General features: G+C 38.2%; 1 protein-coding gene across 1 annotated transcript in view; it reads right to left on the reverse strand.

Moving 5' to 3' along the window:
* Nucleotides 1-1,649, reverse strand: part of LOC121390328 (MDS1 and EVI1 complex locus protein EVI1-A-like) — a 77,090-nt gene extending 75,441 nt beyond the window's left edge. Inside the window, 2 exon segments of the mRNA XM_041522116.1 lie at nucleotides 86-219; nucleotides 1,595-1,649. Coding sequence (XP_041378050.1) covers nucleotides 86-219; nucleotides 1,595-1,649 — 189 coding nt within the window.
* Between the last annotated feature and the right edge of the window lie 16,833 nt (nucleotides 1,650-18,482).

Consider the following 18,482-nt stretch of genomic DNA (forward strand, 5'->3'; position numbering starts at 1 on the left):
CCCCCCTCCCCCCTAGTTACTACTGGCTTGACCAGGTACTCTGCCACTGAGCAAATGTCTCACAGGAAGACAGAGATAAACTGACATCTGCCATTTTCTTCTTCGCGTCTGCCACTTTCTTCTTCGCGTCTGCTAAATTCTTCCTCGCTTCTGCAAATGTCTCCCGACTGTGTCTGCTGAGCTCATCAACAGATGGATGTGAAAATCTTCTTATATCATCTGACACAGGAACAGGACGACTTTCCACCACATTTATCCTCTGGCATCTGTTTTGCTATTTGCATGCAGACAAGTCGCTCTTGAAACTAGAGCCCCATAAAGATGCCAGATGGAGATTCCACACAAACATGGCTTTGAGAACCATTTTTTTCCTTATTATTATTTTTTTGCAGATACACACCATTAATCTGTGGGGGGAAAGACCCATGTGGTTCCCATGCAGCGATCTTCTAAACAAAGCATTGTGCTGTTTCACCCCTTCAAAAAAAACCCCAGAAAGAAGAGACGAGAAGAAAATCACGTCATGCAATGCTCACATCTTCTCCAGATGACAAAAATAAGCAGAAGAACCAGTCTATCTGAGCAGAAGAGTCCCAGTGTATCTGTGTCAGCCGACCAATCACACGCTTGCAGATGTCCACCTGTTCTTGGGAATCAAGTGGGTGGAATGTTCCTTGACCTTACGAGGTCAGACAACCACTAAACAATATACACAATCATGATGATTCTGTCAAGGCTTTTTTCCTGCTTTCTTGTAAATGTTTCCAGTTCGGTGTGTAAATCACAAGTTAATTAGCCGAGCTGGCAATCATGTTTTCTCAATAAATTTATTAATTTTTACAGAGGACTTTCATGTTTATTTATTTATTTTATTTTATTTATTTACTCTTTTTTTTTCAATTAATGAGTGCCACCAATTTTAAACCCGTCATAAAGACCGACAGGAATTAGATTGTTATTTTGGATACCCTAGCACATTGTTTAATTAAAGAAGCAATACTCTAAAGTCTGTCTACCCAATATTTCCCCTCTCTCCACCCTATTCCCCCCTCACCCCCACCCCACCCCCTATAAACTTTGTACAGGTTGTTCCTCCGTATCTACTGGTAACATTCTGCCATAGGGAAATAGGGGATCTGACCTGTGTGTCTAACTGTCACCACCCTATACCCCCTCACCCCCACCCACCCTTGCTAAACTTTGTACAGATTGTTCGTCCTATTTCCACTGCTAACATTCTGCCATAGGATAATAAGGGATCTGGCCTAATTGTGTCCCACCCACTGTTCTCACCACCCTATACTACCCTCACCCCCACCCCCACACTCCCCCCGATAAACTTTGTATAGGTTGTTCCTCCATATCCACTGCTAACATTCTGCTATAGGGTAATAGGGGATCTGGCCTAATTGTGTGTCTACCCACTCCTCTCACCACCCTATACCCCCTCACCCCCACCCCCGCTAAACTCCATACAGGTTGTTCTTCCATATCCACTGCTAACATTTTGCAATAGGGTAATATGGGATCTGGCATAATTTTGTCTAAACACCCAGCTCCCTCACCACCCTATACCCCCACTTCACCCCCTTACCCCCTGCCCCAGTAATATTTATACAGGTTGTTCCTCCTATTTCCACTGCTAACATTCTGCAACAGGGTAATAGGGGATCTAGCCTAATTACTGTTGACAGATGTATCAGAGGGCAGATGACTCGAGTGTTCTCACAGACAGAATTTTCCCACAGGTTTTACTGCTCTCCAGGAAAAGAGGAAGATATTTTAGTGCTCTCCAGGAACGGAGGAAGATATTTCAGCGGATGACACATGTTGTTCAAGATCCAGTCATCTTCTTCCTGTCAAGAATCAACACAGCGGCCATCTTGAGATTCCATCTTCTTCGATGACAGATGTGGTCATTATATTAGAAAATAGGAACCACATTTTATTGATATTTGTTTTATATGTTTGTTTAATTGTTTATTTTTATTTGTTTGTTTTACTTATATATAGGATTCGTCATGGGTATTTCAATCAGTATTTGTTGTAGCAAATTCTATTTTTTCTGTAATACTTCCAAAATAAAATAGCTATTTGGTGAATCAGAGTTTTAAAGGCATATTGTCACAGACCACTGACCACTGACCTATTTAATAATCTAACAAAGTATTACCTGAACAAAAATAATTTGATTTGTTCCTAAGTATACTTTATTCAACCATCTTCATAACCACCCAACTCCATTTATTAATGATATTTTGTAAAAAAATAATTGAATTATGGCAATGGTCCATAATTCAAAAACTAAAATTGCAGAGAGGGATGACATGGATTTCACTATAGCAATATCTAGATTTGGTTTCCAACAATTAATGTAATTTTTATTTATTATCCAGTTTTAGAGAAATAAGGTCCTTAAATCCGTGACAGTATGCCTTTAAAGTCGCCTTCACCGGTAATATAACATCAGGACGATTAGCACAAATGTAGTTTGACATCACACACTTTAACTAAATCTTATTAAAACATTACGCTAAGGTGTACAGGTCTTGTTGGCTTGTAACAAATGTCGCATTGACAGCAAAAATTAAAAAAAAAATAACGGAGTTAACGGTAAATATCAAATGGGTTTATGACATGGAAATTATGGGTAAGTAGGAGGATAAATTTGTTTATTTCATTTGGTTGTTTGTTTGTTTGTTTATTTGTTGATATAAAATGCTTAGCTGTTAGTTTTTACATTTCTTTGTTTAGCTGATTATTTTATTAGCTAAAAACAAATGCCGATGCAAGGCTTCTAGATTTGTTCTAAAAATTCACTAGCCATGGGATCAGTGATTTAAAACATTCACTAGCCATGGGATCAGTGATTTAAAACATTTACTAGCCATGGGATCAATGATTTAAAACATTCACTAGCCATGGGATCAGTGATTTAAAACATTTACTAGCCATGGGATCAGTGATTTAAAACATTCACTAGCCATGGGATCAGTGATTTAAAACATTTACTAGCCATGGGATCAGTGATTTAAAACATTCACTAGCCATGGGATCAGTGATTTAAAACATTTACTAGCCATGGGATCAGTGATTTAAAACATTTACTAGCTATGATTAAAAATTCACTAGCTCTACTTTAAGTAAATCCAGTTTTACTAATAGGAATAATTGATGTCATCTAAAGGAGATAAAGCTTAAAAACCCTTAGATTTGAGGGGAAGGCAGGAAGGGGCAGGATATTCACATGTACAAAACAGACTTAAATGCAGCATTTGACCCCCCCCCCCCCCCCCCCCCCCCCCCCCCAAATCACTAGCCATTGGGCATGGCAATGGTAGTTACTTCCTAGCCCAACACTGAATATCACTAGCCATGGGAGTGGGACTACCATAATCTAGAAGCCATGTCTGGCATGGCAATAGTAGTTATTTACTAGCCCAACATTGAATACCACTAGCCATTGGAGTGGGGCTACCATAATCTAGAAGCCCTGTCTGGCATGGTAATAGTAGTTATTTACTAGCCCAACATTGAATACCACTAGCCATTGGAGTGGGGCTACCATAATCTAGAAGCCCTGTCAGGCATGGCAATAGTAGTTATTTACTAGCCCAACATTGAATACCACTAGCCATTGGAGTGGGGCTACCATAATCTAGAAGCCCTGTCAGGCATGGCAATAGTAGTTATTTTCTAGCCCAACACTGAACATCACTAGCCATGGGAGTGGGGCTACCATAATCTAGAAGCCCTGTCTGGCATGACAATAGTAGTTATTTCCTAGCCCAACACTGAATATCACTAGCCATGGGAGTGGGGCTATAATAATCTAGAAGCCCTGTTGGGCATGGCAATAGTAGTTATTTCCTAGCCCAACACTGAATATCACTAGCCATGGGAGTGGGGCTACCATAATCTAGAAGCCCTGTCGGGCATGGCAATAGTAGTTATTTCCTAGCCCAACATTGAATATCACTAGCCATGGGAGTGGGGCTACCATAATTTAGAACCCTGGCTGATGATATAATCACCAGTCCATCATAAGAAAAGTATTACCCCTGTCATGCCTTTTGACTTCATCAAGGCGAGACTAAGTTTGTAAACAGTGAATCAATATGTTATTACTTTTAAGATTTCAGGCCAGCCCATGTTATTGTTTTTAAACCAAACTCCAAGAAACAAAAAAGTTTAGACCCCCTAATGTCAACGAAACCGTTTTGGGATTCTTTAACCACTAAACCGTATAGACACAGATTCTACTCTCACAACACCCCCTGGTCTGCCCTGACCTTTCCCCCGCCCCATCATCTCTCCTGACCTTTCCCCCGCCCCATCATCTCTCCTGACCTTTTCATACACAGCAGTTTGGGTGGAATATTGTTAGAGATTTATACTGAAATGTGTGATAGTGATTAATCATGCAACTTCATATTTAAAACAATAACCCCCCCCCCCCCCCCCGAAATTTTTTAATCTGTTGACTAATGCAGAAGCAGATCCAGTGGAAGGATGCTGGGGGTGGATGGGAGAGGGGGGGAGGGGGGCACTGCAAATATGCTACGTTTTCCATTAACAGGAAAAGGAATAGGAAATGTTTTATTTAACGACGCACTCAACACATTTTATTTACGGTTATATGGCATCGGACATATGGTTAAGGACCACACAGTTATTGAGGGAGGAAACCCACTGTCACCACTTCATGGGCTACTCTTTTCGATTAGCAGCACGGGATCTTTTATATGCACCATCCCATAGACAGGATAGCACATACCCAGCCTTTGATATACCAGTTGTGGTGCACTGGCTGCTGACGGGGATCGATCTTAGACTGACCGCGTATTAAGCAAGCACTGTACCACTGGGCTACGTCACGCCCCTCATTAACAGGAAGGGAATCTTATACCAGTCGTGAAGAAGGTCTATAAGTTGTGTAACTTGTGCCTAATCCATTAATTCTTCTTCAAAAAGCAATAAAATATGTTTCAACCAACCTGCCCCGAGTTGGGCCCCTGGCCTCCAGAGGCCAAACCCGGGGGGGAAGGGAGGGGGGGGGGGGTTGGAACATGCTCAAAGCCTTAGTGGTATATGAGCATGGAATTTTTTTTTTGGATTGGATCAACCAACCAGCTGTGAGGCACTGCTTGGGATGGGGGAAAAAAACACAATCTGAAAATGGGTCCACCAAGGTGATTTGATCCCACGACGCAAGCACCTCAGACAAATGCTCTACTGTCAGAGCTAAAGCCCACCCCAAGAAGGACAGCTAGTTGTCCACTGCATGGACAATCACCGAGGCAACATTTTGCTTGTCTGAGTGAGCATATTTTTACTTTTGAGGATAAATGTACAAGTGGTTATATCAAACGCTGGGTATAGGTATGAACATGGGAGGCATGTTCGTCTATCCATTACAGCTCTGAGTGTCACTTAATTGGATTTGCCAATAAATGATTCCATTGTATTCTTCACAGATGTGGTGCATGGGCCTCATATGGCGACATCAAACAAACCCCTTGTCCTCCGCACAAACTCATTCCGCATGGAACGCATCGGAACACGAGCAATCCTTTTAGATGAAAACGGAACAAGATGGAACGCTCTGTCACATGGTGCCGCCTAAAAGCATCGTCCTTTTCTTGTTTGGCAAACGTGGCCCATAAAAAATATACCAAGCCATCATTTAATAAAGATGAAAAAAGCATATACTCGCCCGCAAACTGGTAACAGACGCGCAGGAGCGACGCATTGTCCTTTTGTGATCGGAGATAATGCTTTCCACAAAGCAGATATTGTTTTAGAAATCGTGCTGGCGGCAGTGGGTTTTTTCATTTGGGCAACACCACACGTCGATACGTGTTGAAAGTTTCGACGTCTTGTCATTCAGTTTGACATTTCGAAAAAATATAAACTTCATAGTGTGTCGTTAATGCATTATTATCAGCCAGAATTGAAGCATTTAAAGGTGCTGATCCTATAGATTAGTTTTGCCCCGCTCCCTCCCCCCCCCCCCCCCCAGGCTAAGACAATTTTTTTTACAATCTAATATTAGACTATTCAGATACGTATCCATGGAAAACGTAGACAAAATGGTCCGCTAGGAGTAGAACATCACCCCCTCCAGGTCCCCCTTCCAGGTCCCCCTCCAGGTCCCCCTGTAGGTCCACCCTTCAGGTTCAGACCATACCATGTTACACATTAAACCAGCATTCTGAGAGTACTGCTAAAGCAATACATGTGCCCTTCCACGGCCCAATAGATATTTGTATCTCCTAAGTTTAACTTTGGCTAAAATGGGGATATAGCCGTACCATTGCATCTTGATCTGTAACGCTAAATGATAAAGAAAGAAAGAAGAAAGAAGTGTTTTATTTAATGACGCACTCAACACATTTTATTTACGGTTATATGGCGTCAGACATATGGTTAAGGACCACACAGAGTTTGAGAGGAAACCCACTGTCGCCATACTCTTCCGATTAGCAGCAAGGGATCTTTTATTTGTGCTTCCCACAGGCAGGATAGCACAAACCATGGCCTTTGTTGAACCAGTTATGGATCACTGGTCGGTGCAAGTGGTTTACACCTACCCATTGAGCCTTGCGGAGCACTCACTCAGGGTTTGGAGTCGGTATCTGGATTAAAAATCCCATGCCTCGACTGGGATCCGAACCCAGTACCTACCAGCCTGTAGACTGGTGGCCTAACCACGACGCCACCGAGGCCAGTCGGTACATGATAAAGCTACATGTATGTATACAATTCAATATCTTGAGGCATACCAAAAGAAATATGTGAAAAAACAAACACATTTTAATATTGATCTCCTAAGTTCAAAGGCCATATATATCTTTGTGAAAATTGGGTAATCGCTGTGACAGTCAAACTTGATCTGTAACTGCACTTGATAAAGCTATATACCAAATTTCAACTCACTATTTCAAGGCAGGCATTGTGAAAAACAAAAGTCTGAAAAACTATGTGTGGGACAGATGGACAGACGGACATACATAGAGACAGACAGACAGATATACATAGAGACAGACAGACAGACAGACAGACAGACACAGACAGACAGATAGATAGACAGACGGATGGAGTTGAAATCCATAGTCCCTTCCAGTTGGTCCAGTAGGGTGTATACTACCAAATCAAATCCCATAGACGACAATAGTAACATATGCGGCTAAAACTCCTACCTGCAACGTATCAACCGACATAAACGCCACGGATATAAATACTACCACCCCTTACACTTAAAGTGAATCAGAAAAAAATGGGGGTCAAGCTGCTCGTTTCTGAGATAACGGGTAGCGTCTATGACTACCCTAGTTTCGCACAAAATTTGAGTACTTTTTTTTACAGGTACCCCATACATGTTTCAAGCACAAGGCTACTTGACACATTGGTACTAGATGAAATAAAATTGCACATTTATTTTACCCAGATGAAACTATTATTTTTTACAACCAACACACTCACATTTATAACCAATCACAGGACTTGTGGTGTTCACTTCTCTATCAAAAGTTCGGTGCACCTCGAACTTTGACCCAGCCGGAAGTTATTTGGTATAGTACTACCTATACTGATAACATACATTTTTCAAAAAGTGTCCAGCTATGTGTCTTTATGACAACCAGGATCTGGTGTATTCTGACATAAACTGACAACCTCACTGAAACTGTTGTTTCTACAGTGCAACCTAATATAATGTACACCTCAAAAAGCATATATATTGCATATAGTTTTGTACAAATGCAATATGTCATATTAAACAACAAAATGTTTTAAAATAAAACTCCTGAAGATATTTACTTTCAGTTGGGTGTGTGTACTCAGGTATATATGCAGAGACAACAAAGATAGTCAGAGTACCTCTACCCCTTTAAAGAATGCCATTAAAAACATGCACTTGATCGACCCCTAGATTATGAAGACCTTAACAGGCACATCAAAGAAATATCAGTATTAAAAAAATACACTGTCTGAGGAAGGAAACACAAACATGACTGTACCTGTATGAAGTAATGACTTAATGTCCTGAACATTAGTGTTGGGAGGAAATCCTGTATGCTGGGTGTGGGTGTCTTCAAGTTACCAGGTGTGGGAATTTCAAATCCATCGGCCATGCTGATTTTCATAATGAACCATCAAAACCATTGGCAGCCACCAATATTCCTGACTATATTTTATTTATAGCCTACTGTAGTTGGAGGTTTTAATAGTTGTGATATCTGGAATAATCATGCAGCTTTAACACATTTATTTTTGATTAATTACTGAAAAAAACTATTTTTAAATGACAAAATTACCCGAACATCTATTTTCTTGCATTATTTTCTAATCCGGATGAATACAATATGCACATTAGATGTATTCCTACAATCTGTAATCCAGCATTTTATTTAGCTAGTAACATTAGGTAATACAGCTTTAACAATAAAATAAATTATCAACTTAATCCAAGGCAGATAATCAAATCTGAAAAAATTGGTTCTGAATCTAGTATAAACTCAAAATGCTTTTCATGAGAGCTAACTAAGTGATTATTAAGAAACAAAAATGATCTGGAGATCTAAGTATATGTTTAACAACCTTATTGTTATGTACAAATAAGAACAGAAGGCACAATAGTGACAACAAATTTAATTATGTTTTTGGTAAAGTTTTTCTTCAAATTTACTTTAAATCTTGCATAAAACTACAAATTTGTCTAAAATGTAACTTAGCACCCTATAAATATGTCAAAATTACAATAAAAATCAACTTCTTTACAAATTTGAGTTTTCAGAATTTCATACATAAAAAATTAACAATGTTAATGGAAACTAAAGACATTAACCCACTATTGGCACATGCTATTTTTAATATAAAAATAAATTGCTATTAAAATCTTAGTTCAGGTTGCCTATATATAATACCATATTTAAGAGCAGTTGTATATGGCAAGTCAAATACCATGTAAAAAGAAATTATTGAAATCTTTACAGTATGAATTATAGGCCAAAACCAACTTTTCTTCAGTGCTAACTTTGATTCAAACTCCATTCAGAGCCATGTACAGAGATTATTGTCAAGGTCAAGGTCATTGTGAACTTGCATGATCGAGTGATGGCTAATTAATCAACCAGTATAGTTTAATTAAATAAAATGACAAAATCATAATATTTTTTATTATGCACTGAATATGTGGACAGATGGACAGACGGACATACATAGAGACAGACAGACAGATATACATAGAGACAGACAGACAGACAGACAGACAGACAGACACAGACAGACAGATAGATAGACAGACGGATGGAGTTGAAATCCATAGTCCCTTCCAGTTGGTCCAGTAGGGTGTATACTACCAAATCAAATCCCATAGACGACAATAGTAACATATGCGGCTAAAACTCCTACCTGCAACGTATCAACCGACATAAACGCCACGGATATAAATACTACCACCCCTTACACTTAAAGTGAATCAGAAAAAAATGGGGGTCAAGCTGCTCGTTTCTGAGATAACGGGTAGCGTCTATGACTACCCTAGTTTCGCACAAAATTTGAGTACTTTTTTTTACAGGTACCCCATACATGTTTCAAGCACAAGGCTACTTGACACATTGGTACTAGATGAAATAAAATTGCACATTTATTTTACCCAGATGAAACTATTATTTTTTACAACCAACACACTCACATTTATAACCAATCACAGGACTTGTGGTGTTCACTTCTCTATCAAAAGTTCGGTGCACCTCGAACTTTGACCCAGCCGGAAGTTATTTGGTATAGTACTACCTATACTGATAACATACATTTTTCAAAAAGTGTCCAGCTATGTGTCTTTATGACAACCAGGATCTGGTGTATTCTGACATAAACTGACAACCTCACTGAAACTGTTGTTTCTACAGTGCAACCTAATATAATGTACACCTCAAAAAGCATATATATTGCATATAGTTTTGTACAAATGCAATATGTCATATTAAACAACAAAATGTTTTAAAATAAAACTCCTGAAGATATTTACTTTCAGTTGGGTGTGTGTACTCAGGTATATATGCAGAGACAACAAAGATAGTCAGAGTACCTCTACCCCTTTAAAGAATGCCATTAAAAACATGCACTTGATCGACCCCTAGATTATGAAGACCTTAACAGGCACATCAAAGAAATATCAGTATTAAAAAAATACACTGTCTGAGGAAGGAAACACAAACATGACTGTACCTGTATGAAGTAATGACTTAATGTCCTGAACATTAGTGTTGGGAGGAAATCCTGTATGCTGGGTGTGGGTGTCTTCAAGTTACCAGGTGTGGGAATTTCAAATCCATCGGCCATGCTGATTTTCATAATGAACCATCAAAACCATTGGCAGCCACCAATATTCCTGACTATATTTTATTTATAGCCTACTGTAGTTGGAGGTTTTAATAGTTGTGATATCTGGAATAATCATGCAGCTTTAACACATTTATTTTTGATTAATTACTGAAAAAAACTATTTTTAAATGACAAAATTACCCGAACATCTATTTTCTTGCATTATTTTCTAATCCGGATGAATACAATATGCACATTAGATGTATTCCTACAATCTGTAATCCAGCATTTTATTTAGCTAGTAACATTAGGTAATACAGCTTTAACAATAAAATAAATTATCAACTTAATCCAAGGCAGATAATCAAATCTGAAAAAATTGGTTCTGAATCTAGTATAAACTCAAAATGCTTTTCATGAGAGCTAACTAAGTGATTATTAAGAAACAAAAATGATCTGGAGATCTAAGTATATGTTTAACAACCTTATTGTTATGTACAAATAAGAACAGAAGGCACAATAGTGACAACAAATTTAATTATGTTTTTGGTAAAGTTTTTCTTCAAATTTACTTTAAATCTTGCATAAAACTACAAATTTGTCTAAAATGTAACTTAGCACCCTATAAATATGTCAAAATTACAATAAAAATCAACTTCTTTACAAATTTGAGTTTTCAGAATTTCATACATAAAAAATTAACAATGTTAATGGAAACTAAAGACATTAACCCACTATTGGCACATGCTATTTTTAATATAAAAATAAATTGCTATTAAAATCTTAGTTCAGGTTGCCTATATATAATACCATATTTAAGAGCAGTTGTATATGGCAAGTCAAATACCATGTAAAAAGAAATTATTGAAATCTTTACAGTATGAATTATAGGCCAAAACCAACTTTTCTTCAGTGCTAACTTTGATTCAAACTCCATTCAGAGCCATGTACAGAGATTATTGTCAAGGTCAAGGTCATTGTGAACTTGCATGATCGAGTGATGGCTAATTAATCAACCAGTATAGTTTAATTAAATAAAATGACAAAATCATAATATTTTTTATTATGCACTGAATATGTGCTATAGGGTGTATACTACCAAATCAAATCCCATAGACGACAATAGTAACATATGCGGCTAAAACTCCTACCTGCAACGTATCAACCGACATAAACGCCACGGATATAAATACTACCACCCCTTACACTTAAAGTGAATCAGAAAAAAATGGGGGTCAAGCTGCTCGTTTCTGAGATAACGGGTAGCGTCTATGACTACCCTAGTTTCGCACAAAATTTGAGTACTTTTTTTTACAGGTACCCCATACATGTTTCAAGCACAAGGCTACTTGACACATTGGTACTAGATGAAATAAAATTGCACATTTATTTTACCCAGATGAAACTATTATTTTTTACAACCAACACACTCACATTTATAACCAATCACAGGACTTGTGGTGTTTACTTCTCTATCAAAAGTTCGGTGCACCTCGAACTTTGACCCAGCCGGAAGTTATTTGGTATAGTACTACCAGTAGGGAACCAAAAGGGATAATCACTAGCACAAAACCAATGACAATAAAAGTGGTCCACTGAGTGGATCGATCTTACGACCCTTTGCACCTCAAACATGTTCTACCATTAAGTTGCAGCCTGTGTGTTCAGCAGAATATTGGCCTCAATATTAACTGAAATAAAATATTTTATTACAAGCATGGCTTACAATAAATGGTCACAATATTGTTATGGCACAATTGTGACATCACAAGACTATATGGAATGCAAGATTGCAGCAGTTATGGTTTGTTAATTCGACATTGCCGTGAAGTTACATTATATGACATTGCCATGTAGTTACATTATATGACATTGCCATGAAGTTACATTATATGACATTGCCATGTAGTTACATTATATGACATTGGCATGAAGTTACATTATATGACATTGCCATGAAGTTACATTATATGACACTGCCATGAAGTTACATTATATGACATTGCCATGAAGTTACATTATATGACATTGCCATGAAGTTACATTATATGACATTGCCATGTAGTTACATTTAGTTACATTATATGACATTGCCATGAAGTTACATTATATGACATTGCCATGAAGTTACATTATATGACATTGCCATGAAGTTACATTATATGACATTGCCATGTAGTTACATTTAGTTACATTATATGAAATTGCCATGAAGTTACATTATATGACATTGCCATGAAGTTACATTATATGACATTGCCATGAAGTTACATTATATGACATTGCCATGTAGTTACATTATATGACATTGCCATGAAGTTACATTATATGACATTGCCATGAAGTTACATTATATGACATTGCCATGAAGTTACATTATATGACATTGCAACTTACACTGTACATTCACTCACAAGAAAGGTGAGACATAGCCCAGTGGTAAGGCACTCGCTTCATGTGCATTCGGTTTGGGATTGATCCCCGCCGGTGGGCCCATTGGGCTATTTTTTGCTCCATCCAGTGCACAACGACTGGTATATCAAAGGCCATGGTATATGCTATCCTGTCTGTGGGATGGTGCATATAAAAGATCCCTTGCTGCTAATCAAAAAGAGTAGCCCATGAAGTGGTGACAGAGGGATTCCTCTCTCAATATCTGTATGGTCCTTAACTATATGCCTGATGCCATATAACCATAAATAAAATGTGTTGAGAGCGTCGTTAAATAAAACATTTCATTCACAAGAACAGAAAATTTTAAACAAATAAATAAATAAATAATGGATTTATCATGTAAATATAATTGGGAATTATTTAATGTTTAATATGAAAATATTTCAGCGTCTTTGCAATGGACCTCCTTGAATGTCATTAACATCAAAATTATGCGTTAAGCAGAATTAGCAAAATTAATGTTTCTTATAAATTACAGTTTGTTGACCAGAGAACATGTTGTTTCCAAAATATTGATTTCAGATATTTCTAGTCAATTGAAAATTTATTAGCAACTACTGTTTAAATGTTTTAAAATTGTGTAGTGATCTCTGAAAATTGCGTAGCAAATTGCGATGTGATACTGAACAAAATGTTCCTTGGTGCCACACAAAATGTATGGAACTCATTTATACCCTCATCTTCCCTCTCTTGCTTGGGAAATAAAACTATTCCCAAACTCTTTTCATACATTTTGTATGGCATTACCACTCATGCAATAATTTATGTCTTGTCTAAACCAGAAAATATATATTTGTTTAGGTTTTTCGTTTGCTTTTCAAAAGTGATTTGTATTTTGCAAATAATCTTGTCTAAACTATAAAAAAATGTTATTACTTTTTGGTTTTTGTCTTTTGCTTTTTAAAAGTGATTTTTCTTCTGCAAATAATCTATGTTTTGTATAAACCAGAAAAAACATATTCTATTTAAAAAAATAATAATAATAATTTTGGTTTTCATTTGTTTTTTAAAAGGGATTTTTCTTTTAATCTCTGCTGATAATTTGACAAACACACACACACAGCACCAGTGATGACAAAATCAGACAAGAAACGTGCAATCTCGGTCTGCACCAGTGACAGCATTAAGCCGTGACATCTTCAGACTGTGAAATTAATCTCACAGCAATAGCGTGCACTTCCCTACAGAGGAAATTATCAATTGCGACTCCATTCGACAGACAATTGCTGCCCGGCAGGTAAAAGTATTCAAATGGGTGAAAACACCATCCCATCCAATCAATGATAGCATCACAGCACGACACATTGCTGTCAGGAATTTCAATGGAACCGAATCTTCAAAGTCAACGTCCCGAAGACAGAAATAATAATATTTCGGATAAATGAGAATTTAGATGCAAATGGCATTCTTCAATAGGTCAGAAAGCAAAACTGATGTCCCTGTTGTTGTCATACAAAACTGGCTTTTCTTGCTTGTTTTTTTCCTTTTTTCTCATTATTATTCGTGAAATAGTAATTCCTATTTTGATCTGTCATTTGATTCACAATATCGGAGAAGTCTTTTGTCGAATGTCAATTATAAAGCTTAAATGAGATTACGGAAAAAGGTATTAGCAAATGGATTTGGTTAATTTGTCATGAAAAGATTATTTCTAAAATGATAATAATCCTATTAGTTTTAGAAGTAAATGGTGTTGCTAAATGGAGGGAGATGGTCTGTGTTTAAAACTATACTGAAGGGTGCTGTACGTTCCAGGTATCAACTGAAGGTGAGAAAAGAAAAGACAGGAATGTTTATTTATCAACAAGCCATTCATTTCAACTTATTTTCGTGCTTATATCCAATTAAGGTTCAAGCACGCTGTCCTGGAACCACACACCTCAGCTATCTGGGCTGTCTGTCAGGACAGCAGGTTAGTTGTTAGTGAGAGAGAAGACAGTGTAGTAGTCTTACACCTACCCACTGAGTCGTTAAAACTCGCTCTAGGTGGGAGCCGGTACGGGCTGTGAACCCAGTACCTACCAGCCTTATGTCCGATGGCTTAACCACGACACCACTGAGGCCGGTTCAACAAGCCAGCACATCTTTCAATCAGAGAGGAAACCCGCTGTCACCACTTAATGGGCTACTCTTTTCGATTACCTCACATTGTCTGGGGCGGGATGTAGACCAGTGGTAAAGCGTTTGCTTGATGCGTGATCGGTCTGGGATCGATCCCTGTCGGTGAGCCCATTGGGCTATTTCTCATTCCAGCCAGTGCACCATGACTGGCATATCAAATGCCGTGGTATGTACTACCCTGTCTGTGGGATGGTGCATATAAAAGATCCCTTGCTGCTAATCGAAAAGAGTAGCCCATGAAGTGGCGACAGTGGGTTTCCTCTCTCAATATCAGTGTGGTTCTTAATCATATGTCTGGCACGATATAACTGAAAATAAAATGAGTTGAGTGCATCGTTAAATAAAACATTTCCTTCCTTCCTTCCAAAACCCTCATCGCTACTATGATCAAGTTAACTGTGTTACTGGCAGTCAATGTCACACTAGAGACATTCAGGGGTGGCACATATCCCAGTGCTAAATCACTTGCCTGAGGCGTCTAGGATCAATCCCCATCAGAGGGCCCATTGGGCAATTTCTTGTCCCAGCCAGTGCACCATGACTGCTATATCAAAGGTTGTAGTATGTACTGTCCTGTCTGAGGGATGGTGCATATAAAAGATCCCTTGCTACTTATGAAAACATGTAGTGGGTTTCCTGTGAAGACTGTGAGTCAAATTTACAAAGGTTTGTCATAAAATAGCCAATGATTAATAAACAAATAAATGTGCTCTAGTAGTGTCTTTAACTTTAACTTGACTGTCATTCAATACAATATTACATATCTGTGTTTTATACAGGTATAACCATTCTAGCAGTGAATTAAAGACCCTAGTTTTTAAACACTAAGGCATATGTTTCACTATTAGAGCATTTTATGATCACCGAAATCAAACATTACTTATACGGTATAGTTTAGATTATCCATTTCCTTAGAATGGAAGTGTTTCTGGTCATTCTATTATTTCTAAAATCACAAAATTCATTTTCATATTTTTAAAAACGCACGTGCGTCTTAGAGGTAGAGGTTATTGATTCGAGTTCTAGTCTATCTTTTACGGATATTTTCCGGTTTTAACATCACAAAACTCTTCTTTCACTCGGTTGTAATGTTATCCAAATGTGTTGCAGGTCCATTTTTATGAGTTGAAACTAGGGTATGCGCCTTTAATTTTAAAAAATCTCAAATGCCATGTGTTCCCTTTTTTTCTTTCCCTAAGTACATAATGACAATACTGTAACAAGTTTCTTCTTTAGTGTTTTTGTTTAATAATTTCTCTGTGGGTGGCCATGAGACATGCTTCTGCATGGACGTGTCAACTTACTTTTCGAGTAATTGTGTCTTATAATCTTATTTAGTATTGGTTCATCAGTAAGACTATTTTCATGTTCAGGTTATTAAAAAGATATGCATAAAAATTAGGTGTTGTTAAATAGAGAATAACTAGTTAATGACATCGGATATCTGCTTTATCCTGTTAGGAATTAAGAATGGGAAATTCCGCGAGGCTCTGCCAAGTGGAATTTCTTGTTGGGTCTGAACAGGATAAAACAGATATCCGACGTCAGTAACTAATTTTTGTTTTTATCCTGCAGACCATACAAATTAAGGGGCAAAGCTATTATTTCTGACTGACTCTCTGTCTGACTGACTGACTGACTGAAGGACCGACTGACTGACTGATTGACTGACTGAAAGGCTGACTGACTGACTGACTGACTGACTGACTGACTGACTAACTACCTGCTTGACTGTCTGACTGACTGACTGATTGTTTTACTGACTGACTGTTTTACTGACTGACTCATTGACTGACTGACTGACTCTTTTACTGACTGTCTGACTGACTGACTGACTGTTTTACTGACTGACTTGTCTGACTGACTGACTGACTGACTGATTGACTGACTGTCTGACTGACTGACAGTCTGACTGACTGACTGATTGTTTTACTGACTGACTGACTGATTGTTTTACTGACTGACTGACTTGATTGTTTTACTGACTGACTGACTGACTGACTGACTGACTGACTGATTGACTGTCTGATTGACTGACTGACTGTTTTACCGACTGACTGACTGATTGTTTTACTGACTGACTGACTGACTGACTGACTGATTATTTTACTAACTGACTGACTGATTGTTTTACTGACTGATTGTTTTACTGACTGACTGACTGACTGATTTGACTGACTGACTGACTGACTGACTGTTTTACTGACTGACTGACTGATTGTTTTACTGACTGACTGGCTGTCTGGCTGACTGACTGATTGTTTTACCGACTGACTGAATGACTGACTGATTGTTTTACTGACTGACTAACTGATTGTTTTACTAACTGACTGACTGACTGACTGACTGACTGACTGTTTAACTGACTGACTGACTGACTGACTGTTTTACTGACTGACTGACTGACTGACTAACTAAATGACTGACTGACTGACTGACTAAATGGATGAATCACCGACTGATTGACTGACTGAATAAATTAAAAGTTTATGAATTAATTCATTTTAAAGCATTACATAAACAAATACCCACCAACCCCCAAACAATAAAAGGAAAAAGAAAAAGAAGAAGAAAATCTTGAATAGGTGGCAATAAATGTGTCTTTAAGGAATCAAGTTCCATAAAGTTTTATAAGCTATTACCTAAAAAATGCCGTACACTGAAATTGGCACGATGTGCCTTTAACTCTCCCATTTACATAACTCATCTGTTCCTACACGAGGTGGACGGAGGTAAGGCGGGAGTACACAGACGAGATACAACAAGGAGTGCGCTATCTCGCAGCACTGATCCCCATGTTTGACCAGGTCTGCAGTGATGGCTCCTCGTGCGCTCGGTCCCTGTCTAAAACAGAGGTGTTAATCGTGGCATCGCGGCAGAATCAACTCGGCAAACATGTGGCGATGAATGTCGCCGTATCGGAGAATGCACCAGGGGAGATTGGAGGCAAGCGCCGGAGTCAAACGTCTTGACAAGGAATCAATACGGGAGGAAAAAGACAGTTAGCGAGGACGGCTAATCAGCGTTAAGAAACATCGGCCCGCGCAACCTGCGGTGCCCCTCCCCATGTCCTCGCGACAGTTTAATCATCTTCATCAGGGTGTTAATTACCTCCCTTTAGTATTGATATCTGGCGCGATTCAGTCCTGACGTCGGCCCGCTCACACAATTTCGTATTCTATAATCGGAGATGAAAATATCTTCCACAGACGCACAATGGCTGCGACTGACACTTTGGCAATTAACTTTGATTTGAATGAAGACTTGCCGACTCGGGGAAACAATTATTCATAGTGAGAGAGATTATCCTTTGACGTGGTTCCTCGTGGTTCCATATATCATAACTCCGCCGAGAGTTCTTCATTAGTGATAGCACCTTTTCATCTCAATCAATTAGCTGATTCTAATGGTCTTGCAAATTCTTTATTTTTTGCATCTTTTTCTTCCTCTTCTCATTTTTTTTTTTTTTTAAGCTTTGCTTTTCTCAACAATTGTCGGTTAGAGAAGGAAATTAATTAATCAAGCTGAAAAGGTGTGTTGGAGTCGAGCTCGCAGACTTCTTATGACACCAGGTGAAT

Source organism: Gigantopelta aegis, chromosome 15 (genome assembly GCF_016097555.1).
Source record: "Gigantopelta aegis isolate Gae_Host chromosome 15, Gae_host_genome, whole genome shotgun sequence".
NCBI classification, from domain to species: domain Eukaryota; kingdom Metazoa; phylum Mollusca; class Gastropoda; order Neomphalida; family Peltospiridae; genus Gigantopelta; species Gigantopelta aegis.